At 41.0% G+C, this 25,540-nt stretch overlaps 3 protein-coding genes across 3 annotated transcripts in view; all 3 read left to right on the top strand.

Annotated features, from left to right (window-relative positions):
- The window catches only part of eef1b2 (eukaryotic translation elongation factor 1 beta 2), a 4,365-nt gene extending 501 nt beyond the window's left edge, over positions 1 to 3,864 (top strand). The window contains exons 2-7 of the mRNA XM_080758067.1: positions 349 to 471; positions 1,577 to 1,709; positions 1,903 to 1,969; positions 2,807 to 2,932; positions 3,434 to 3,501; positions 3,676 to 3,864. Of these exons, the coding sequence (XP_080614193.1) occupies positions 349 to 471; positions 1,577 to 1,709; positions 1,903 to 1,969; positions 2,807 to 2,932; positions 3,434 to 3,501; positions 3,676 to 3,762 (604 nt within the window). The 3' untranslated portion in view covers positions 3,763 to 3,864. The remainder of the gene's footprint in view (positions 1 to 348; positions 472 to 1,576; positions 1,710 to 1,902; positions 1,970 to 2,806; positions 2,933 to 3,433; positions 3,502 to 3,675) is intronic.
- A 1,524-nt stretch (positions 3,865 to 5,388) lies between these two features.
- Positions 5,389 to 12,192, top strand: creg1 (cellular repressor of E1A-stimulated genes 1). The gene is made up of 6 exons (XM_080758428.1): positions 5,389 to 5,592; positions 6,442 to 6,636; positions 7,844 to 7,963; positions 8,778 to 8,891; positions 9,121 to 9,241; positions 11,528 to 12,192. The coding sequence occupies exons 1-5, from the start codon at positions 5,485 to 5,487 to the stop codon at positions 9,238 to 9,240; spliced, it is 657 nt and encodes a 218-aa protein (XP_080614554.1). The 5' UTR covers positions 5,389 to 5,484; the 3' UTR covers position 9,241; positions 11,528 to 12,192.
- Positions 12,193 to 12,994: 802 nt separating this feature from the next.
- cd247 (CD247 molecule) lies at positions 12,995 to 25,525 on the top strand. The gene is made up of 10 exons (XM_080758431.1): positions 12,995 to 13,314; positions 16,788 to 16,900; positions 17,639 to 17,686; positions 18,452 to 18,523; positions 18,754 to 18,816; positions 19,527 to 19,577; positions 19,889 to 19,927; positions 21,687 to 21,737; positions 22,044 to 22,082; positions 23,224 to 25,525. Exons 1-10 carry the CDS (start codon positions 13,254 to 13,256, stop codon positions 23,296 to 23,298), a joined length of 612 nt encoding a protein of 203 aa, XP_080614557.1. The 5' UTR covers positions 12,995 to 13,253; the 3' UTR covers positions 23,299 to 25,525.
- Positions 25,526 to 25,540: the final 15 nt, after the last annotated feature.

Genomic DNA, 25,540 nt, shown 5'->3' with positions numbered 1-25,540 from the left:
TATAGCTCTGAGATGCTAGAGAATGAGCGTAATGCTGAGGGAACATACTGGGGCTAGTCTTTAAGGAGAGACTGATGTATAATCATAATCATTTAGTATAGAATAGATAAAAGGACTCGAGGACTAAACTTGAAGTATTTGTATCCACACGCACGGTCGGTGGGTATATGTTTGTGACGTGTCAGTTATGTAAAGTTGGGAGCATTACATAAATATTGTTTTACTTTTGAAATGTGTTGGTTGTCCAGTGCTAAGACAAAACATAATAAAATGTGTGTAGCTATAAGCTATGTTCCATCATCTTAATGATAATAATCATCATCATGCGTGTCTTGTGTGTCTGTGTAGCTACGTTCCCTCCCAGGCTGACGTCGCAGTATTTGACGCCGTTTCGTCGTCTCCATCTTCTGACCTCGTCCATGCTCTGAGATGGTACAACCATATGCTGTCCTACCAGAAGGAGAAGACCAGGTATGATTATGAATGAATTGAATGGGGCCAGGTATGAATGTGATGTGCTTTCCTATTCCTATACCAGAGAGACCAGCTATGAATGAGTGAATGAGACTGGGTATATGAATGTGATGTCCTGTCCTATTCAGAGAGAGTTCTCTCTCTCTAGCTATTCATTGGGTCAGACTAATAGAAACCGTTGTCAGTTTGTAGCAGGCTTTGTAGCTCTAAATTGAGCCCAGCAATGGTCCTGACTGGTTATAACGTATGTTAAATGTGTACCTTACATTGAGGACTATTTGAGGATAACCTTTATTTACACGGTTTCGGTTGTCCGCTCATAGACTGCGTGTGGACATGGGAAGATGGAGCCACATACCACCTGAACAGCGGTTTTGCCAATGTGAGACTGGTATACAAAACGAACAGCACATACTGGTGTGTCCCCTCACACAAGATATCAGAGTGAAATATGGACATGAGGGTATTGATTTGAGCTCACTCTTTGTGGGCACTAACAGACTTTGTATGCTACATGCCTGCCTGTCACTTGGGGAACTGCCCATAGATCCGAAGTCCTGTTAAGGCCTATTCGTAGTCTGGATTTTCGGTGGTGAGGTGACCTGCACCGGTGGTCAGCTCACCACCGGAGCTGAAATAACGTTGAGCGGTGGTGAGTAAAAACAGAGAAGGGCTGGAGCGGTGGCGGTGGTTTGCTCTTCACCGCGGCTCGTGACGTCATGTTGCAGTTCGGTGGTCACCTAACCACCGAAAATCCAGACTATGTATGAGCCTTTAGTCCGAACATGCACTGCTCCCGTGCTTGCGGTTAGGGTAGTAATTTCGGAACAATGAACCTTCTGACTAATGACACGGCACCCAATAGAAAGCTCCTGTTGTAAAGGGATTCTGTATTGTGTATTGTATATCTTAATGTATTGTACCATTTAGAGTTTTTGATTCATGGGTTTTTCATTATTGTTTAGACCCAATGTTTTATACATTTGTGTCAATAAAGTAACTAACTACTAGACCTGTCGGGCACGTCCTACCTGTTTTTGTAGCACGCAACCAAGCATAAAACGACTTTTATCAATACTAATGACTTGCTGGTTTGCTTCAGTCTACCAGGAGTCAAGAGGCCATTGGGTGAATACGGTCCAGCGGGTGTGGCTGACAGCACATGCGCCGCCCCTGCCGCCGCCTCCAAGGACGACGACGATGACATTGATCTGTTCGGCTCCGAAGATGAAGAGGTGAACGCACACACACACACACACACACACACACACACACACACACACACACACACACACACACACACAACAAGACAATATTTACTTTGACAGAAAATTATTATATATTTAAAGAAATAATATAATGGAGAATTACATGTAGTGAAGTTAGTTTCTCTCTCTTTCATTCATTCATAATGTCTTTCTTTCTCAGGAGAGTGCAGAAGCAGCGAGGCTGAACGAGGAACGTATCGCTGCATACAACGCAAAGAAGGCTAAAAGTACGTCTTGACATTTCACCTTCTCTCGTGACTTTTCACCTTGTGTCTTGACCTTTCACCTTCTGCTTAAGAGTTCTCAACCCAAACAATTTAATTGGCATAATTCTGGACCAGGTCTTGGTCTGATTATACAGGACAACACTAATGTGGTCAGTAGATGTTACCATTGGCTCAAATGACGGCAGAGAATGACCTATAGTTGGTTTAATTCAACTTGAACTTGTTTAATTAAAATTGTTAATACTAAACAATCAAAGTTGCCCAAAATGAAGTGAAGTTGTTAAATCGTCATGCCTAGTTGCAACTCTTGTCTGTCTCTCTGGCTGATCTACTACAATACAAGCCCACAACGCATGGCATCCGTGCCGCATTCTGGGCTTGCAGATTATTGCTATTAGATGTTCGGTATACAAAGTACTAATCGGGCTCATTTAAGTAACAGATCTACAAGTCCACAAGGCGTTGGATCACGCCGAGTTGCGAGTGTCTGTGAGCTTGTAGATCCAGCGGCTATACGGGTCGGGCAGAAATTGAGAACTCTTTTCCTGCTAAAGCAGCGCTCTGATTGGCTCGTGACATTAATGATGATACAATCACCATCTTTCGGCTGATCACGTGATGGACACACTCTTAACCTGATATGTCACCTCTGTCCAATCTGATTTGTCAAAATAGTTTCTATAGTTACCGAGTACTGACTGCATCTCTGTCTGTGTGTCTGTCTCTGTGTCTGTCTGTGTCTGTCTGTGTCTGTGTGTGTGTGTGTGTGTGTGTGTGTGTGTGTGTGTGTGTGTGTGTGTGTGTGTGTGTGTGTGTGTGTCTGTCTGTCTCCATCAGAACCAGCCCTCATCGCCAAGTCGTCCATCTTGTTGGACGTGAAGCCGTGGGACGATGAGACAGACATGGGGAAACTGGAGGAGTGTGTCCGCAGTATTGAGATGGATGGACTGCTGTGGGGACAATGTATGTTTAAATTGTATACTATATACTGTATGAGGAAACTCACCATGAGTTTAGGCCATTGTCGCCCATTTTTCTTTAGTAACACGGGCTACAAAGTAGGAAGGTCAGACGGCGACAAACTAGATACCAGAGTAAAGTTCACTTTGAGGCCTTACTGTTGAGCTGCTAGGGGCAGTTGAAATGTTTTTTAGTTAGTAGATTTTCCCCACAGATCCTGACTAATTAGCATACATTTTGGGCCCAGCCCAAAATCGCCACCCATCATCAATATCGGTGAAAATAATCAGTATTATTTTGAGACCAATTAGATACCGATATGGCATTTACAGGCTTTAATTCCGACATACTATTGGTCCGACTGTCATTAGAACGACAACCGCAAGCAGGGGAGCAGCGCATGTTCGACCATTGTTTCCGCATGTCGGACCTTTGGTGTCGTATCTGCGTGTGCACCCCTTTGGCCGTTGTAATAACGTTCCATTAATGTTTGTCTTCCTGTAGCTAAGCTGGTTCCCGTCGGTTACGGCATCAGAAAGCTGCAGATTGGCTGTGTGGTGGAGGATGACAAGGTGAGGAGCATTCTGATTGGTTCATTTACATCTATTTTCACTGGTTTATTCAACATCTACTGTTTTCATTGGCTACTTGGCTAGTTTGTTTTCATTGGTTAGTTCCTAATCGCAGCCATTGTTTCATTGGATGATTATTTCATATTAATATAATTCCATACATTTTATTCTCAGGTGGGAACAGATATGTTGGAGGAACAGATCTGTGCGTTTGAGGACTTTGTTCAATCCATGGATGTTGCTGCTTTCAACAAGATCTAACATGTTACACACACAACCCTACGTACACTTAGAACAACAAACACGTAACGGACACATTGAAGCATCGTGCTTGGAGCTGCAATAAAATGCACTTCAGAAAAACTTGCGTGTCTGTTTAATTCTCTTTACTGTTTCTTTAATTCACTTAACTTTCTTTAAATGGATGATTGTGTTTTACATGTGTACATAAGCATTCGTTCACACAAAAAACGTACTATCAATTACACTCCCAATGAAGCCTTGAATTTCATTTTTGGACCTGGTCATCGGTCAGTAGGAGACAAGTCTGCTACCAGAGATTCCGGTCATCAAATTATTGTCTCAGGACTGCGACAAACTGAAGCATCTCCATGAATTCCAAAGCTTCACCAGTGTGAAATTGATAGAAAACTACTCCTGCAGTGGATGAAATGTGTTTCATTTCTGGTGTCTAGCTAGAAGGCTAGTAAGGCCACTTACAAATTGCATTTTATAGATCCGTTTCCTCACTGAGCTTGTAGTTCTGCTATTTTTAGGCCCGTTTGTGGGAGAGAGAAACAACTAGAGAATAGAGTATGACCAGAATTGCATGTGAATATATATTCCTCAGAAAATTCCTCTGTGCTGCTTGTGTCTAAAATTATAATAACCATAAAATCAAGAGGGGGGGTGGGGGGGGGGGGGGAGCAGACAAAGTACAGAGAGCATAGATGGAGGTTAGAGCATATGACATGGCTATGCACTTTGTCCAAGCCATACGAGTAAAGGCAAACTGTATATATGTGTTGGCTTATACCGGGTATAATGGTTCTGGGGTTAAATATTTTGAGACGGGGTCCCCCACCATGCAAGGACCTGATTCCATCTGGATCTCTTTCTAGAGCTTTAGGGACGGATTCATCCATCTTTTATTTTAGCCTATACTTTCTCCCTTAGAAATCTAGTGGAGTACTACTAATGGAGGGCCCTGATGTAAACGAGTCGGTGCTTTTCATGGTTTGTAGAAGTTTTTCTATTGACAAAGGTTTAATATTTGTCTTGTAAATGTAACAATTGTAAAAATTAAAGTTCAGATAAGTACAGTACTCTAGAAATGTACATTACACAAGTAAATATACTAGTCTACTGAACTCTCCATACTGATATCTGTGTTATATCTGAGCGACAAATGCGAACCTCTTTTTTCTAACAAAGCTGCAGTTTGACTGTCCACATGAGGGCGACAAAGACTTGAATAAAACCAGATGCATGGAGCAGTTCCACTATACTCTAAGGTTCCACTGAACAGAGCGACAACCGAGTGAACGGATTATGTTTTACACATAAATACATACTTTTATAAATTAATAAAATATCACGTAAATGTATTTATACATTTTTTTAAATGGTTATTAAACATCACATACCGGTACATTAAATATCACATTTCACGGGGGGGGGGGGGGGGTGTTATGAAATTACTCTGAATATGTTTCCTATAATTTCGTAAGTAAATGGTAACAATAAATGCTATGAATTGAATTGTAATACAAAAAACATTGACATTACAATTTGTAATCGCAGCAATATTCCTACAAAGCTATGCGCGCTTTCCACGTGACTTGCTCACATGACCCACCCAGGTCACGTGACTTTGTATACATAACAGCTTCACTTCGGTTGTTGTGCCTCAGTCAGTTTAGACTTTCATTCTCTGCTGATGTATCGTTTATAGCCTACAATTGTATACTTTAATTAACATACATGATTAATTACATGTTAAAGATGCAGAGTCTCAGTCCAGTGTGTCTGTTGCTTTTTATGGCTTTGTTTCTGAAGCGGTCAGAGTCTCTGCTGATCCCCCCCCACCAGGTACTTATTACTTTATTTATATTAATTTTACTTTTATAAGTTTCATTATTAACCCCTCACCAGGTACGTATAACTTTATATATTAATATTACTTTATTTCGTGGTTAATGTCCAAATTTAGTAACTGTGATGACCCCCGTCCCACACCACCTGTTGATGTTTGTATGATAAGTGATATTCTACTGTCATATTGTCATTAAGGTTTCAGAACTTCGAACATGGCTGATTGACACATTGTGAGCTTGTAGATCAGTTATTACACTTGGTTTATTTTATTGTGAGCTTGTAGATCAGTTATTGCATGTGGTTATTTTATTGGGAGCCTGTAGATCAGTTATTGCATGTGGTTATTTTATTGTGAGCCTGTAGATCAGTTATTGCATGTGGTTATTTTATTGTGAGCCTGTAGATCAGTTATTGCATGTGGTTATTTTATTGTGAGCTTATAGATCAGTTATTGTATGTGGTTATTTTATTGTGAGCCTGTAGATCAGTTATTGCATGTGGTTATTTTATTGTGAGCTTATAGATCAGTTATTGTATGTGGTTATTTTATTGTGATCTTATTTTTATTATGTAATTGGTGAGCTTGTAGATCTGCTATTTATTTTAATATGTATGACCCCCTTATGGGTCCCACACCTCCTGTTGAACACCCATGATGTTTGTAGGATACAGTAAGTGATATTACTGTCATACTGTCATTAAGGTTTCAGAACTTATAGTTAGATACCGGTAGCCGATTTACACATGGCAATTGTAGATCATTTATTGTATGTGGTTATTCTACTGTTTCCCCACTCTTTTACTATTCCTTTATAACTACTGCACGTCTCGTCCCTTCTCCAGGAGGTGGCGAAAATGGCTCGCTTCGTGGCCAATCAGGTGAATTGGGCCAGCATGGCGACCATTGCGTCCCGTCCACCGATCCAGGGCCAACCGTTTAGCAACGCCTTCTCTGTGAGCGACGGGCCAATGGGAATGGGTTCTGGAGTCCCTTACATGTACCTGACACGCCTGGAGATATCTGTCCAAGACCTGATGGTACACACACATGCACACACACTCGCAAACACAGACGGACAATATCCGTCACCAGAAGCAGAGATGTGTGTTTTCAATGAGTCTAACATTCATTAGGACAATATCAGTCACCAGTAGCAGAGACGTGTGCTTTTTTTTAAATCCCATGATTTGTAACCCATTTATCTCCCGGTGCCTATTGCCTAAGTTATAATACTGAGTGATTCTCTCCCTCTGCCAACTTGGGGAGAGCCCCGAACTGAGCTCATGCTTCCTTCAATGCATGAGGAGTGAGCAGACCGCTTCTTCTCACCTGACGGGTGGGGGGGGGGGGAAGGAACACGTTATTCCAACCAGTTCCTTTCCCCTCCATCAGGCTGACTCGTTGGGTCTCTCTTAGCTCATTTACAAACGTAATTGTCATACATGTCAAATGTCGTATGCAGGTATGTCATACATATTCTGAAGAAAACCTGGAGACTGACATTCAGTAAAATGTGAAGAAACAGAAAGTCAAAACAATGTGCCACAGACGAGGGCAAGGCCTCATTAGCATTAGCAGCACTGATCATAAAACAGCTGAGTCACTGACAGTTATCATAAAAAAAGTGCTGAGGTCATCCTCCACACAGAAACTGCTGACTCACTGCTTCTTGTCCGTTGCATAACTTTATTGTCACACCACACGTTTACAGCAGTTATTCAAGAGTTTTACTGTTCTGTGGAATTTCAATTTATAGCTAGTATGAAATTCACAGAAAACCAAAGTTCATCTCTATATACATTTATTTACTTACATATCCTATAAAGCCCTATGTTTGGGCTTTAAACAGCTATGACTCTTCATTTTTTGAGCCGATTGCAAACGAAAATAAAAGCCTGGGTACCGAGGCTACTATGACTCCAGTTCCCAGCATGCTACAGGCTCCAAAGCATTGCTCTTACCAGTGCACCATAGCCTTTAATTAGTGTATTTATGGTTGGTATTGTTGGCAGATTATTTATTTTAGGCTATTCTTTAGGTTTTTAGTAGTTTTGTATTTTGTGAGTTTCATGTCACTTATTGAACTATAATTATTATATTTGTTTTTCAATAAGTAGTTTTGATACCATGTGTTGAACTTCTGTCTCACCAAAATGAAATCAATCAATTAATCAACTCTCTCTCTCTCTCTCTCTCTCTCTCTCTCTCTCTCTCTCTCTCTCTCTGTTTGTCTGTCTGTCTCAGGTGGACAGTCGGGCGTCTCTCTCCATGTCTCTGGCTCAGACAGATTACTGCAAACAGCAAGGATTTGATCCTCAGAGTCCACTCTGTGCTCATATCATACTGTCTGGATCTGTACTGGAGGTAATTAGTATATTAATACTACTAACTAATAATAATAATTATAATAACAATTTGTGAAGCAAGACAACAGTGACAAGTGTGTGTGTGTGTGTGTGTGTGTGTGTGTGTGCGTGTGTGTGTGAAGCATCACCAAAAACTTCACTTTTCTGTTGTGCAAAAGTTAACTAAAAGCACATTCACTTTGCTGACAAAAACCTCTCGGACCAAGAACAATAGTGTGTTGCCTATAGCAACTACACTAATAATAATGACTGAATCTGTGCTTATCTCATACTGTCTGGATGTACTGGAGTCTAAATAAATGTATACATCTTGATCACATGACCTAATGTGTACTGATTTGAATGAGTGTTGGGTCAGCCCGGTTTCCGGCGAGCCTTCCCGCGTCCGAAACGGTTGAGAAATGACAGTTACCATGTGGGGGTCCCCGGGAACACCCAGACCCCCAGGAGGGCCAGGGTGCCGGCCCAGTTCCGGCGAGCCTTCCCGCGTCCGAAACGGTCGAGAAATGACAGAGTTACCGTACCGTGTTGCAGCTCTCCGTGCTCGGACAGACATACTACACGTACACATAGGGGGACACACATAGCTGCGTAATGGAGCGGAGGCACCGCTCAAAATAGGAATGGGTGGAGATTCTGCCTCGGTCTCCTGGGAGTGAGTGATCGATCAGTCTTTTTTAGCAAAAAACTGAACATGGCAGAAAAGTTTCACTGTGAACAGCCTAATCTTATCACCGGAGATGAGGCCTTTTTCTGTGTACCGCATGATCATAATAGGTAACAGTTTGGCACGGTGTGACCATATATGGCAGGTAAACGGCACGGAGGCGGAGTTTGCCAAGAAGGCGTTGTTCAGCCGTCATCCTGAGATGATTGACTGGCCGACCGACCACGACTGGTTCTTCTGCAAGTTCAACATCACCATGGTAACCTCTGTGTGTGTGTGTGTGTGTGTGTGTGTGTGTGTGTGGGGGGCACACAATTAAAATCAGCCCATCGCATCGCCCATGTGTGTAATATACATGTATATAATAATTGTATATATGTAATACATTGGTATTGTATATGTAAAGTATATTTTAATGTAATGTGGTAGGTGTGGGTGTTGGATTACTTTGGTAGTATATTGAAGCATATTTTAATGTAATCTGGTAGGTGTGGGTCTTGGATTACTTTGGAGGGGTGAAGACCGTCTCTCCAGAGGAATACTTCAAAGCTACTCCTTACAAGAGCCATCATCATCATCAGCAGCATCATCCTCTTCGTCATCTCTGAGGTGAGTGACACCTTCTGATCCCGCCCACCTGCCAGTGACATCATCATTTCTGTCCACTCACTGTGGCCCTCGTTTATGTGCAAACCGAAAAATCATGGCAAGGTCACCTCCACATTTATCGATCTTTCGCGACTTTGACTTGTGTACGGCATGCTCACGCAGTGTTGATTTTGTCGACTAATACTACAGTATTGTTTTTTTTTTTTTACTGATTCAAACTAAATTAAATCTAAGCTATGATGACTAAAACTAAATATTCTGACAATTTTGTCAACAAACAAGCTAGACTAAAATGTTAGGAAGGGACTAGTGGACAAGAGATCCAGTATAAGTCATTTTAGACTTGCATGCTGAAAATAGTAGATCTACAAGCTCACAACATGTCGCAGTGTGACACGTGAGCTTGTAGAATGTAGATCTTCTATTTTCAGCAAGTGTAAAATCAGCCATTACGGCGACATCAAGGCCCGCCAAAATGCATTTTAGTCGACTAAATGAACTGCAGATTCAGTTGACTAAAGCTAGACTAACACTAAAACATTCAACATTCAACAACTAAATGATGTGCAAGTTTCATTCCAAAGACGATGACTAAACTAAAATAGATAGAATACATACAGTATGCTACCAAAATCAACACTGATCTCACGTCTGGTCTGAGGACTCGTAGGATTTGTCTGCACCAGTCTGGTCCATCGTAGACATGCTGAGCAGCATTATCTGACCATCCGACCAATGTATAGCTCTGAAACTAACAAATAATACTTGTGAAAATTAATGATATTTTGTAAAGGCATATATATCATTATATATCAATTGGTCAGATATTTCCAAGTGAACAAGCAATTAAAATCAGCCCACCACCACACCACGTTCAAGTTATGACGACAGCTCCAGGCTATCCATCTCATAAACGTGGTGTCACGGCCACAGACCACCAGAGGGCGCAGGAGTCCTTTATTTAGTGTGCAGTCTCCACTATCGGTGTGTGCACTGGTCTGGGGTTAAATTAAAACCCACACTTGTTGCTATTTATTATCTAAATCATGATTCAGGTTCGTTTAGGATAGGATATGTCTTTACTTAAAGGACCACTTCACCACTTTTCAACCTATCTTCATATAATAGGTCCTCACTAATAATCATGAACAAAATGGCACGATGTTTTTCTACTCAGTCTGTGTCTCATAGGAGGGCTGTGGGCAGTTTAGAAACCGTCTTCCAGTGACATCATCATTAGGCAGATTTTTTTTTAAACAAAAAATTATTAGATTATTTTACAAAAAGGTTTAGATTTTCATTATCGTGAGAACGATGTCTTCCATTTTCGCATTTCAACTTTTCAGGACTAGAAAGCCTGCAGTTTCTATTAGCTTTTATTCCCCATCGATGATGTCACTGGAAGACGGTTTCTGAACTGCCCACAGCCCTTCTATGAGACACAGACCGAGTAGAAAAGAATTGCGCCATTTTTTCATGATTATTAGTGAGGACCTATCATATGAAGATAGGTTGAAAAGTGGTGAAGTGGTCCTTTAATGCTACAATTTAAAACACTTAATGTTAACTGTACTGTTACGAATGCATAATTGAGTTTAAGTTGTGTTACACGTTCTCATTGGACGTGTCTGTGTCAAGTATGGGCTCTGTGCCCTGTGTATGCAAATAGCATGTGGCATTCCCCCACACAGGCGTGTGTGCTGTGCAGCTGTGTGTGAATCCACAGAGATGATTGGTGGGGAAACTTCAACGCGTTCTTTATGTTGAGAGACAGTTGGGGCGAGACATTTATCAACAGTGGACAAATCTTAATGCTGCGATTGACAGGGTACGCCTGCTTGATAAATCTCACGTTAACGTGGTCGTTGGATGATTCTTACGTTGCGTTGATAAATTAAGGCCTCTGTGTTCTCATCCTTGTGTAGCCTGCTACAAACTAGTACTAACTAATCAATATCACGATATTGGGAGGACGATACAATATATATATCGTGGGGAGGAAGTATCGAGATATATCGCGATATTGATATATTGGCACACCCCTAGCACTAGCATGTCTGAAAGGTTATTTTGACCGTTTGACCATGCTACCTCTGTCTGATTTTACTTCAGACATGCTATGCTATAGTGGAAAGCCCTGTGGACGGAAACCTGCCTACCAGTGACATCATCATTTCTGACTGTCATCATTTCTAACTCTGTGTTCTCATTGGTGGACTGTGAACAATAAAGAATTGATTGGTTGATTGATTTGTTGATTAATCTATTCGTGCATTCATGTTACAGGAGTTGACCCTGGAGTTGACCTCTGACCTCTATGGGCCAGCAGAGGGTGGGATTAAAGTGCCTTGCTGAATAGTACCTCCTACACTGTGTGTGTGTGTGTGTGTGTGTGTGTGTGTGTGTGTGTGTGTACATGCGCACAGTAAAATAGTGAGTGAAATTTGTTTTTGTGCAAGTTCTTTGTTCTTTGTTTGTTATTTCAATAGTAATTTCAAAGAAAGGGAAAGAGACAGGGGTCAAGAGGGAAGAGAGATCAATCAAAGAAACGTACGTGCGTGTGTTTTGTGTGCGTGCGTGCATGCATACAGATGCCACAGGGGTAAATATATCAGTGCCATATTATTCATAACTGTGATTGATTGATTGATTGAAATATTTATTAACAGTTTGCAGAATTACAGTACATTTCAAGCACAAACTGTGAGTGGACGACCCAATTAAGCATTACACTTGTTTACAAGAGGGTCCACCATGTTCAGTTCATCAAATGTTAATGAATATTAGTGAATGATTAAGCAATGTTATGTAGAAAGATTATATGAAATGCCTGTTGTGTGAAATTATCTTTTAATGTGTCATTTGGTCTAGAAGATCACACATGCACTTTGATGAATGTATATTAGGCTACTTTTGTGGAAATTATTTAAATAAAGTTTTTAATTATTGCACATCTATTTTTGTTTTGTTTTTTTCCAATGAAGTCTCAACTCATTTAGACAGATGCTAGGTTCATTGTTTTCACCTGCTATCCTACAGTTTCAACATTATCATTATTTTGATAGTATAATGTTTAGACTCAGTGTAACTTTATTGTCACCTAAAAAACGTTATAGTGAAAAGGGTGACATTTGTCAGGGCTCCTCCGATTTGCAGTTCATTAATAAAAAACGGTATACTACTAATAAAAAACATCCTCGCATTACACGGGCGAGGTCGCGCTGAAACAACATGGGGATGCCCATACTGTATATGGAGTTATGGACCCTTTTTTTTCCGGGCCGGGTAGGGCGTAAAATGTGAGCTAATCGGGCCAGCGCAGTTGGGGCCCGGCTTCGCCGGCTGCATCAGTCAGGTCTGCAAATACCTGCAATTATTCACTAGCAAAGCATCTCTGTGTGTGTCGGAATACTTCAAAAGTCTTATCGTTAATTGTGGTCTTTCTGTCTTGACCACACAGCTTTGGTATTGTGTCCCGTTTCAACGGGACCATGACTCCACAAACTTTCCATGGTTCGGCTGGAATGGGTCCTCAATGGTCCTGCAGGCTTTAGCAACACACCACATATTGTATAGAAGCTATGCAATATGTAGTAGTGGGCCTAAGTGGAGGCCCACTGTATACTGTACATATAAGCAATATATGTAGTGGGCCCCCACTTAGGCCATCTCTCTGTTTCATCTCTCTCATCTAGACTAGATGAGAGACATACTATACATTGAGTCGGCAATCCCGTAAGTAACCACCTTTTATGTCTCGCACCACACGTGTGTGTGTGTGTGTGTGTGTGTGTGTGTGTGTGTGTGTTTGTGTGTGTGTGTCTCTCTCTCACCACTTCCTGTGGAAGACGAGTCACTTTGCTACTTGTCTTCATCTAGCTCATTTCGCACTCCACCGACAGCAAGCTAGCACTCTCTCTCTCTCTGATCATCTCTGTTTGTTTCTCTCTCTCACTCACACACACTCGGACTCGGAGTTGGACAGGCAGACAGACAGACAGACAGCCACATCATGAGTCTTCTGAAACGGGTGTTCAAACTGCTGCTACTGACTACGGGCTTTTCCAGTACAGGTAAACGCACACACACACACACACACACACACATGCACAGGTCCCCAGTGTAGGTTTCATATTTTATATTAAATTGAGTTTTTATTCAGATACATATTTTTTTCCAGTAATCTGCTTCAAAGATAATGTAGACGACAAAGTCAGCTCTATCCAGTGCATAATGGGCCTTATTTCAATTTATTTTTTAAGTATAACGCAATAATTAATTTCATGCCACAATATTTCATTTCCTCACACTAGTTCATTTCATGACACAAAGTTGTGAATTCTTTCTTGGAATGATGTCACGTGACAATCTATAGTGGGGACCAACGTTTTACACATGCACAAACGTCTTTGTGATTTACGTTATGTTTAAATGTATTTTAAAGTAGGCTACTGCAGATGTGTTGTTTAAGTTTTTTGATTTTAATGTAGATGTGTAAATATAAATGTTGTCATTGTTCATGTTTTATATTGTTTATGATGTTTGATGGTGGTATAAACTCTCTGAAGGTGGTTTTAAGCCCTAACCCCACTAAAGGGTCGCCATGCATCTACTTGCAACCATTATTCCCAAATGGCAGTTGCAACTTGCAAGGAGCTGCAGCTGGTGTGGTTTGGGCCTTAAGATGGTTTAAAACCTTCTGAAGGTGGTTTTAAGATGAGAAGGTCTGAAATAAAATCAGCTAAATTTGCATGTGCTTAAATTCACATTCACATTTTTTCAGATGTCAAGATTTTCTGAGATGATAGAATGGTGATGGATGATGATGCTCATGGAAGGGGAACCTTCTGAAAGCTTCATGGGCAAAGATAATCAACTTTAAAATAATAAAAAAACGGTCAAAATGACCTCTTAGACCTTCTAGTGTTAACTCATTTAGGCCTGACGTCAGGGGGAAAAAAAATTCTCTTCCTGACAGTTTTCTGAAAAACCTTATGTGTCTGTATCAGTAGTGCTCAATATTTCATGTCAAGGATCCCAAAGCATTATATTTAATATGCCCCCCCATCTGAAAATATGTTGTTCCAGGGACCTCCCCAGAAGCAAAGATTTGAGTTAAAATGTTCACTCTGTAATAATATATATTCAAAGATTTGAGGCACATTTTCACGATTCTTCAAAAATAGCAGACCTACTGTACAAGTTCATAGCGCGGCACTCGGTGAGCGTGTAGATCTTCTATTTCTCAATAGCTAAAGTATAACATAATGCTTTAAAACACCAAAAGGGGTTCCGGCCCAAAGTGGGTTAAAACCTTCTGAAGGTGGTCTTAAGGTTTTGCTGGTTTTTCGACACCATGTTATCTGAAACATGATTGATTGATTGATTGATTGATTGATTTAAGTATTTATTAACAGTTTGCAGAATTACAGTACATTTCAAGCACGACTCGATACAAAAACTGTGAGTGGACGACCCAATAAAGCATTACATGTGTTTACAAGAGGGTCCACCTTGTTCAATTCATCATAACACTTCAAATATACATTTCATCATAAATGATGGCGTCGTTTGAGAGATCGCCTGCCATCTTTAACACCAAAGATGAACTACACAGCGTGTATAATGGTGCTATAGCGCTCGAGTGCTGTTCATGCAGCCTGGAGAGTGACAAGCTGGAGTTTGAAATACATTGTTTTCAATGAGGGCAGCTAAATGTACTAAAAACTACCTAAAATAAATGGATTTAAGATCATTAAAGCTGGGCTGTTTCCTGAGTCCAGTGCATTCTAGTGCCAACTTCCGGTCCAGGACTTGTCGTCACTCTTCGCCTAGCCAGCACTTTGCCAATAGATGTCTTACAGTATGTATAGAAGAGCCGCCATTGGACTGGCCCTATGAAGTGAACGGAGTTGTTGTAACTCTCTTACTCTATGGCTTCCGCATGTATGCATGTACAGTATGTACAGCTGAAGTTGTACTTTTAACATTGCCACCCCCCCTCCCCCTCTCTCTTTCTCTCTGACATACATATCTGTGCATCATCGGCAGCTGAGAAAACCCGCTGACACATTTACACTTCATAACGTTGGAACACACACGCACATGCACACACACACACACACACACACACACACACACACACACACACACAGTGAAGGCACATTGTGGTTCCCCCTTCCCCCTTTCTCTCTTGGTGGTGTGTCTTTGAGCGAAACTCATAAACGCAACACTCTAATAACCATCAGTACTAGAGGTCCTGGTAGGAGATAAAACCAGCAGTACTAGAGGTCCTGGAAGGAGATAAAACCAGCAGTACTAGAGGACCTGGAAGGAGATAAAACCACCAGTACTATATATATTTTTTAATTGATACAAAATGTATTGTGAGAATTATTTTCAGGCAGACATCACAAAGCTTCTTATTGCAGTACATTTTAAACACTCGCATACATTGCTCAGAATCTTCACAAGGGGGAGAGGAAAATATACCTAACAAAGTCAAAAATACCATACCATACCAAGCCAAACGATTTCCCAAACAAATAATAATAATAATAACAAGTCCCCTTTCCTTTTTTTTCTTTTAGTCTTAATGCAATGTTAATTTTGCCAAAAAGATTTAGTCTTAGTCTTTTGAATAACACACCATTTAGTCCTATTTAATCTGAAATTATTTAGTCTTAGTCGACCAAAGACCGCAGTCCTTTAGTCTTAACAAAATTAATACTGTTGCAGGGACGATATGGACCATGCTGTATTAACCCCTTCCTCTCTCTGTGTAGATCCGGGGCCGATATGGACCATGCTGTATTAACGGCCTTCCTCTCTCTGTGTAGATGTGGGGCCGATATGGACCATGCTGTATTAACGGCCTTCCTCTCTCTGTGTAGATGTGGGGCCGATATGGACCATGCTGTATTAACCCCTTCCTCTCTCTGTGTAGATGCGGGGCCGATATGGACCATGCTGTATTAACGGCCTTCCTCTCTCTGTGTAGATGCTGGGCCGATATGGACCATGCTGTATTAACCCCTTCCTTCCTCTCTCTGTGTAGATGCGGGGCCGATATGGACCATGCTGTATTAACGGCCTTCCTCTCTCTGTGTAGATGCGGGCCGATATGGACCATGCTGTATTAACCCCTTCCTTCCTCTCTCTGTGTAGATGCGGGGCCGATATGGACCATGCTGTATTAACGGCCTTCCTCTCTCTGTGTAGATGCGGGGCCGATATGGACCATGCTGTATTAACGGCCTTCCTCTCTCTGTGTAGATGCGGGGCCGATATGGACCATGCTGTATTAACGGCCTTCCTCTCTCTGTGTAGATGCGGGGCCGATATGGACCATGCTGTATTAACCCCTTCCTCTCTCTGTGTAGATGCTGGGCCGATATGGACCATGCTGTATTAACGGCCTTCCTCTCTCTGTGTAGATGTGGGGCCGATAAGGACCATGCTGTATTAACCCCTTCCTCTCTCTGTGTAGATGCGGGGCCGATATGGACCATGCTGTATTAACGGCCTTCCTCTCTCTGTACAGTAGATGCTGCGTTCAAGTTCCGGGACCTGATTTACAAAGCAGAGTTGTGTTACTGGCTGGATGGAGTCCTGGCATTCTTTGGACTGGTGATGACTGCAATGTACATCCATGAGAGGGTCTGTATTTTAATAATAATAATAATAATAATAATAATTACTAGTCTATAGAAACAGTTACAATGTGTTATTATTTTTATTATAATTTAAAGCAGCATAGTTGACACAAACGACTCCTCAGGCCTTCATCAGCGTTTCAACTTATTTTGTGCAGTGATAAAGAACAACAAGAAATCACAATACATACACAGGTTACTATATAAAGACTATAAAAACGACTTGAAAAAAAATGACAAAATATATTAAAATCAGTTCTATATACCGGTAAGTATTAATAATGAATGCAACCTATGTATGTATGCAACCTATGTGTCGATCAGGTGGAAGAGGGGGGGGGGGGTCTGTTATAAATTCCAACGAGGGGGGGGGGGGGGGGGGGAGATCATCTGATGGAGGTGGGCACAAAGCTAGCTGAAGTTTTTTGTATCGCCTTTGCATTCATTAATTGAGTACTATAGACGAATAACAGCTTACGTCCACACTAATTGTCCATAATGTATAAATGATGGATAACTATTTATACATTTGTCCTGAAATGATGGTCAGGACAACTAGGCCTTTTCGTGGAGGGGTCAGAATAAACTTTGGACTTAAACTGCTATTCGTCTATATAGTACCCAATTATATGTCGATAACAATACAATACATTGGAGCAATGCAGATCTTATGAGGTCCTGATATAAAAACACTCGTGGTGATCTAAACCTGTGTGTGTGCGTGCGTGTGCGTACTCCACAGTACTATGAAGGAAAGGATGACCCCAAACCAGCAGAAGACATCTATGAAGTAAGTACAACATTAGAGCCAACCATAGCACAGAGTCTGCCTGAGGCCACCTTTACACAGTAGAGTGTAAAGTCTGTAGAGAAAACGGCAAACTCCCGTTGCTGTATAGTATAGTGTACATTCTGCCTCAATGGGATATAGTTACAATGTTTGGAACTATAGCCCGTATAGCACCCGCTTTGTGGCGAGATCAAAGCGTGTCGCGACTCTTGGCTACGGCTCTGGACAGGGCACGCATTATAGTAGAACCACTTCCGTTCTATACTTCCCATGGCTGTTTGTTTACATTCCCCAATGCAGCGGCTCGCTACATTTAAATTTGTAGCATGAGCGGGGAAATGGAGCACTTGCTCATCCTCCTATAGGAACGCAAATATCGCCTATGGCTGTCCTTGTGGTCAGTTGTATCAAACGCTGAACTAAGGTCCAGAAGAAGGTTGATACAATTGACCACAACATCATCCTCTTGGACAGACTGCCCCCAGAGAGCCCCTTACAAGTTGCGCCTTGTTACAATTTACATTTTAGGCATTTAGCAGACACTCTTATTCCAGATCGACTTTGTTGAAGTTGTAAAAAAGGACTAATCAGGCTTTCCCACCATATAAACAACATACAATAACAATACCAGTCTTTTTTGAGGAGTTTAGATACCGGTATACCCTTATGATCTGATATGATTATATATCTCTTGTGTGTGTGTGTGTGTGTGTGTGTGTGTGTGTGTGTGTGTGTGTGTGTGTGTGTGTGTGTGTGTGTGTGTAGGATCTGAAGGGTCAGGACAAAGTAGGCTACGCACCACTCATGCGCTTCAAGGGAGATCCTGAGGCTGGAAAGGTCAGAAACTATACTGTATGTGTGCGTGCGTGTGTGTGTGTGCGTGTGCGTGCGTGCGTGTGTGGGCCGGCATTGGCTCAGGGTTAGAGTGGCTGGTAGAGTGGCTGGATGGGAACCGAACACGAACAGTGTGTGTGTGTGTGTGTGTGTGTGTGTGGTTTGCTGACAATCCTTAATTTTCTTAAGTTAAATTAATAATAATGGTTAAAATGCGTTTAAATCTGTTACAGAGAAGAGAAGAACCGAGAAGAACCGAGAAAAGACCAGAGAGAGGAGCCGATGACACGTACACGGTAACACGCACGCACACACACACACACACACACACACACACACACACACACACACACACAGAGTTGACCAACATGTGCTGGTGGGTGGTGTCCTACATGTAACAGTTTGTGGGTGTTAAAAATGCTGTCGTGTGCATCCCCCCCCCGACAGGAAACAGATAAGGTGCATTTCCTGTTTTTCAGTTTGTTTATGGGTCTGTAACTCTGAGAGTGGACAACTTTGGGTTCTTCTTTTCAATTGAGAAAATGAAAGATTTTCTTTTTCTGCTTTCTTTCGTTTTAGCGATTTTGTTAACAGCAATATCTTTATTGTTATTTACTACTAGTCCCACTAGACTCCATGAAATCACATCTGGCCACATAAAAGATCACGGGATCATCGTCTGAATGTGAAGGGGGATGCTAGGGGGATGCCATGCTGTTTGTCGTGAGCTCAATATGTCAGTTTGTCACCTTTCCTCACATTCAGTAGATCAACCTTGGTTGAAAAAACAACGTTTAATACCGGTACAATCAGATAGGACTGTTTGGATGTATGGGCTGTCAAGGCCAGGAATTAAGTTGGTTTTTGACACTCATTAATTTCGGGTACGATGATGTCACGTGCGTAGCAATAGTAAACGGTGCATTTATATAGCGCCTTTATCCAAGGCGCTTTACAGAGATTGTGCATTGCATTCACATATTAATACATATTACTGTGTTGTCAGGCCCTGAAGCCTCGTGAAGGTGAATACAAAGAGCTGCCTAAGAAGAAGGAGGTGATTCTTTAAGTCATTATTACACATTCATTATTTTCTTTACATTCATTAAACTATAGACCTAAATATTAATACAACATGTCTTTTTTGAGGGGCGCTATAGCCTCGCCAATGCATTATTACGTCATAGGCCACGGCAAGAGCCTATGATAATTATACATTTCCCGTCTCAGCACAAGTCTATTTTTTGTTTAGGGTAAAATATGATGTAATTTGTGCCCAGCAAGTCTATGGACTTTAATGTTTGTTGAAGGTAAGATGTCACCTGGCTGGTATAAATACTGCTACTGATTTTTTTTTCTTATCCACAGCGCCTCCGTAACCCCGAGCACGGCGAGCAGGTTTACCAGGTGAGTTATGATATATAATATTTAATCTAAAATATATTATTCATATAAATAAATGGTCGATTATTTGTCCCCTTTAATAACACCAATTGGTTTTGTATTGTATATCATTTTCATCGTTTATTAGTCACCTTTACTGGCTTTACATGCAACGAGATAAGGATCGTGCGATCATGGATTGAGCAACACAGCTAACCGTGTGGGTAGCACCTGCAAAACATTTGCCCCAATATAATTCTATATATAGACTAATGAATGTTATCTCTTTTCGCGCCCCTCCTACATTTCAAACAGATAAGGTGCATTTCCTGTTTTTCAGTTTGTGGGTTTTTAACCTGTACGATGTACTTTTAAAACAGAGGTTCTTAATGTGCGGTGCAGGGACCCCTCGGGTTCCATGAGGGGACCCTTATGGGTCTGTAACTCTGAGAGTGGACAACTTTGGGGGGTTTATTCAACCACGGTTCATGTTTTAGGTTGTTATTAGAGAAAGTGAAAGATTTAGTGTGTGTGTTTTTCTTTTTCTGTTTTCTTTCGTTTTAACGATTTTAGCTTTTTACAAAGTTTTACAGCAATATCTTTATTGTTATTACTTGCGCGAGCAGAGCGCGCAAGTACTAGTTTCGCCCATGGGACGATATTCGATGCGTATGCACCGTCCCAGCAAATGACGTAATGACTACTTGTGCCTGATACGGCAGTGGTGCCAGATTACATACATGTATACATAGCAGCATTACCTTTAATCCTCCTGACACTAAAACATTACGTCACCATCGAAAACCAGTTACACTCTGGCATTGGGTCCTTTAATCCACATCTTTATTACGTCATCATTGAGAGCTAGTTATACCAGTTATACCCTGACGTCATATGCTGGGACGGTGCATACGCATCAAAAGTGGCGCAAAGTAACCACAGTATACCGCTAACTTACAAATTACATACACACATAGAGGCATTTAGTATTAATATCACTATAGTCCAATATTAAGTAAATAATGATACTGTATACGTGATAACAAATTTAATTTCAGTTTATATACCTTTTCTTTCATCGGATATCGATGATTTATTTTTCTTTGAGAAACTAAAAAGGGATCCAGAATAATTCTAAATCGATAAAACTGTATTTCTTTTATAGATAGAAACTTGTACCATACTTCATAATACTACTTTTTTACATGCATAAAGTAGGTAGGTAGATAATAGCTAAACCTAATAATTCAACATTTCAAACGTTCCTTCACAGAGAAGCTGAGATTTGACAGTTTGTAGCGGTCGACAGTACATGCGCGCTCTGCTTGAGCACAAATGGCCTACTAGTGTGCAACAAGCAAGTAGGCACTCGACAGAGTGCATTTCTAGTTTACTACTAGTCCCACTAGACTCCATGAAATCACATCTCGCCACAAAAGATCACGGGATCATCGTCTGAATGTGAAGGGGGATGCTAGGGGGATGCAATGCTGTTTGTCGTGAACCCAATATGTCAGTTTGTCGCCTTTCCTCACATTCAGTAGATCAACCTTGGTTGAAAAAAACGACGTTTAATACCGATACAATCAGATAGGACTGTTTGGATGTATGGGCTGTCAAGGCCAGGAATTAAGTTGGTTTTTGACACTCATTAATTTCGGGTACGATGATGTCACGTGCATAGCAATAGTAAACGGTGCATTTATATAGCGCCTTTATCCAAGGCGCTTTACAGAGATTGTGCACTGCATTCACATATTAATACATATTACTGTGTTGTCAGGCCCTGAAGCCTCGTGAAGGTGAATACAAAGAGCTGCCTAAGAAGAAGGAGGTGATTCTTTAAGTCATTATTACACAATACACATTATTTTCTTTACATTCATTAAACTATAGACCTAAATATTAATACAACATGTCTTTTTTGAGGGGCGCTATAGCCTCGCCAATGCATTACGTCATTGGCCATGGCAAGAGCCTATAATAATTATAAATTTCCCGTCTCAGCACAAGTTTTGTTTAGGGTAAAATATGATGTAATTTGTGCCCAGCAAGTCTATGGACTTTAATGTTTGTTGAAGGTAAGATGTCACCTGGCTGATATAAATACGGCTACTGATTTTTTTTTTCTTATCCACAGCGCCCCCGTAACCCCGAGCACGGCGAGCAGGTTTACCAGGTGAGTTATGATATATAATATTTCATCTAAAATATATTATTCATATAAAACTGCCCCCTCTAATAACACCAATTGGTTTTGTATTGTATATCATTTTCATCGTTTATTAGTCACCTTTACTGGCTTTACATGCAATGAGATAAGGACCGTGCGATCATGGATTGAGCAACACAGCTAACCGCGTGGGTAGCACCTGCAAAACATTTGCCAAAATCCCCCAATATAATTCTATATATAGATATATATATATATATAGATGAATGTTATCTCTTTTTGAGGGGAGCTAGTCCCTCCTATGCCCAGCTTTGTGTGTTTGTAGCACAGAAATGATTTGAATGGCTGTGATGTATGACGATAAGAGCGCCCCTCACTTCACATTTTGTGTTACATTTTTATATTTAATTAACACATTTTGACCTGAGATCAGATTAAAAACATTTCTTCTACATCCTGACAGTTTTCTGAAAAAGCCATGTTTCTATGCCAGTCGTTCTTCGATTTTTCAAAAATAGCAGACCTACAATCTCGTAGCGCACCACTCGGTGGCGCGCTATGAGCTTGTAGATCTTCTATTTTTCAATAGCTAAAGCATAACACAATGCTAACACCAAAAGGGCTTCCCGCCCAGAATCGGTTAAATATGTAATCTTTTTATGATATACTGTATATTATTTATTATCACTTCTTATTACACAGCTTGGTTGAATGCTTGATTCTGAATGGTCAACCGCTGAATTCAGCCGGGTGTTATTTCTTGATAATGACTATAACAGAGCGCTGGCTAATCAACGCCAGCTTTGATCAAAGCCTGCCTCAATTCGCCCCCGGTACAACTTTTAAAGGAACTACTTTCTTGAGCGGAATAGCCCAAATAAAACCCATGCCCCTTTTGTGTCAACTGTCTATTTATTTATTATTAAATAAATAAATATTATTATTATTATATATTATCTTTTCATGTAGTAGCCGTGTAATAAGTGTAATAATTCACCTTCAGGCTGACTAACCACCTCCGCTTCACGTCGGTGGTTAATCACCCCGTCGGTGAATTATCTCCCAGCTAGCCAGACATTATCCTGTACTTACATAATGCCTTGATGACGTCATAATAATTCTATTTGATCATGTGTCTCTTGTATAGGGTCTGTCCTTGGTCACCAAGGATACCTATGACTCTCTGAAGAAGCCTGCCGCTGCTCCTCGTAAAGCTCCTTAAGCTCGTTAACAGGATCATTATGACATGAATGTGAAATATTTACACACACGCGCACACGAGCACGCACGCACGCACGCACGCACGCACACACGCACACACACACACACACACACACACACACACACACACACACACACACACACACACACACACACACACACACACACACACATTTAACATCTTTATTTGCATTCACATTTTACAAGGAATTTCTTGAACACAATCAATAGTGGATGCGCAAGCTTGACAGAAACTCTACACAACAAGTGCTTCAGGATACAGATCACGGGTACAGAAAGCAGCGCCTTCTCCATATACAGTATGGCGACTGCCAATTATTGCAGACACTGAACAGAATTTTGCCGATGCCTTAGCTCTCGGCTTGGGCATGCCTGCAATCTGCAGGCCCCTCACGACTGATTTATGGACATTACCGAGGCTTCCAAAAATATGAACACAAGTAGTAGCTTGCCTCGGGAAGGCAAGCTAGTTTCCCCTGTAGTTTTAAACCAGTCCAGTGTTGTTGTTGTTTTTGCTGTTTTGTAAGTAACACTGACTGGTGATATATGGTGTTCCGTATCAATTACAGTATTCCTTACTGAGATCGATCAGAAACTGCTACAGATTCAGAGTCAGGTCGAACCCAGCACAGAGATACTCCAGTTCTCACACAGAGGTCATTGAGGTCAGGCCAATCTGACAACACCCCAAACCCAGTAACATGTGAGTCCATGTTAAGGTTGGGCTTTCTTCTAAACCCCAAGAAACTTGGCTCGCCCTCTGCTGCCGGTGTCACTTTACGCCGTTTCATATCTAGAAACAGAGAAGATCTAGAAAGTTCCCTGACAGTCGTGTCATCACTGTTTAGCATGTTTATCAAGTGAGCCAGCCTTGTGGCGTTATACTCCACGTTCGGCACGCCAAACCCACCGTCCTGTTTGGACTGGAAAATAATGTCTCTGGCGGTGTGGGTGTTAAGCCCGATCAACCACTTCCTCACAAAGTGAACTACATCATCATTTAGATCACTAAGTGTTTTACATGCTAGATGAACGTTGGAGAAGAGGCCTAATAGCCTCCAACTTCATCAGCAGTGGTAGTGGTGAAGCGTCAATCAGGTTCAGCCTAGCTGTAAACTCAGATGTTATGTATTCAACCTGTTCTTTCCATTCCCCTGCGATATTAAATCTAGGCCCTAGGTAGTTGTATGACTCATGTAGGTCATACACACGTATGGGCTGTGAGTTGATGGTGAACTCAGGGTTTTGTCAGCCTTAGACTTATACCAGCGGTTGCCACCACTACGCCTCTGGTAGAGAACAGCACACTTGTGTGTTTTGCCTCTAGACCGGACCAGTCTAGAAATCTGTCTGTTCTAGTGAGCATGTTTTTAATAACACTCTCTTCCCGAGAGGCTAACTGTACGTCGTCCGCATAACCCTGGACAGGGTTTGAGGACAGTACATTGGGTGGGGCACAGTCACACAACCACTTAATTCACCCATTGATGGCAAGAACACACACACACACACACACACACACACACACACACACACACACACACACACACACACACACGTGAATGCAGTCCTCTAAATACTGTATATATAATGTGATATAAATGTATCTGCTTTTATATCTACTTTTATTATCTATCGTACATTATAATACGTCGTCTGCAGTTATTGCAGACGAATTCACAACGTTAAACATAAAGTTTCCAATTATGTTTTAAAAGATTGCATATTATAATGAATGTAAAATTATATCAAAACAAAGGATTACATTCAGTTGTTAAAGATGTATTTTTTAACCCTAGAACACTAAACCCGCATAATTTTCACCCAGACCTTTATGTTTATGTTGAAATATTAAGGAAGAGTACCTCAAATTGCCATGTATTGCTGTACTTTAATATATTTTGATGAGAATTCGGGTAAAAATTATACCTGGGTTTAGTGATGGTGTGACAAAAGTTGGTTTAGTGTTCTACAGTTATAAGGACAGTGTTTTTGTGTGAATTATTCTGTAGTCATTAGTTTTTAATCCTGAGACATGTTGCTATAAATAGTTTATTTTTCTTTACTACGATGCATTTTGCTTTATATATCAGTTTGTTGTATTGTTACCTGAAGATTACAACGGACTCTGGCATCTGAAATGTTTGCATTAAAAACAGACTCTGGCATCTGAATAATGATTCCATTAAAAACATATACTTAAAGATCCTGTTTGTTTTTAT

The sequence above is a fragment of the Protomyctophum bolini genome (assembly GCF_963924005.1).
Source record: "Protomyctophum bolini genome assembly, chromosome: 24".
NCBI classification, from domain to species: Eukaryota; Metazoa; Chordata; class Actinopteri; order Myctophiformes; family Myctophidae; genus Protomyctophum; species Protomyctophum bolini.
Note: the sequence above shows the minus strand (reverse complement) of the source record. Positions and strands in the feature narration are given on the sequence as shown.

Excerpts from the sequence above, each read along its gene's own strand:
- creg1 (XM_080758428.1), top strand. The coding sequence starts at position 5,485 with ATGATTAATTACATGTTAAAGATGCAGAGTCTCAGTCCAGTGTGTCTG. Across the intron at positions 5,593-6,441 it reads TGCTGATCCCCCCCCACCAG|GAGGTGGCGAAAATGGCTCG; the intron begins GTACTTATTACT and ends TCCCTTCTCCAG. Across the intron at positions 6,637-7,843 it reads TATCTGTCCAAGACCTGATG|GTGGACAGTCGGGCGTCTCT; the intron begins GTACACACACAT and ends TGTCTGTCTCAG.
- cd247 (XM_080758431.1), top strand. The coding sequence starts at position 13,254 with ATGAGTCTTCTGAAACGGGTGTTCAAACTGCTGCTACTGACTACGGGC. Across the intron at positions 13,315-16,787 it reads TACGGGCTTTTCCAGTACAG|ATGCTGCGTTCAAGTTCCGG; the intron begins GTAAACGCACAC and ends TCTGTACAGTAG. Across the intron at positions 17,687-18,451 it reads CAGCAGAAGACATCTATGAA|GATCTGAAGGGTCAGGACAA; the intron begins GTAAGTACAACA and ends GTGTGTGTGTAG.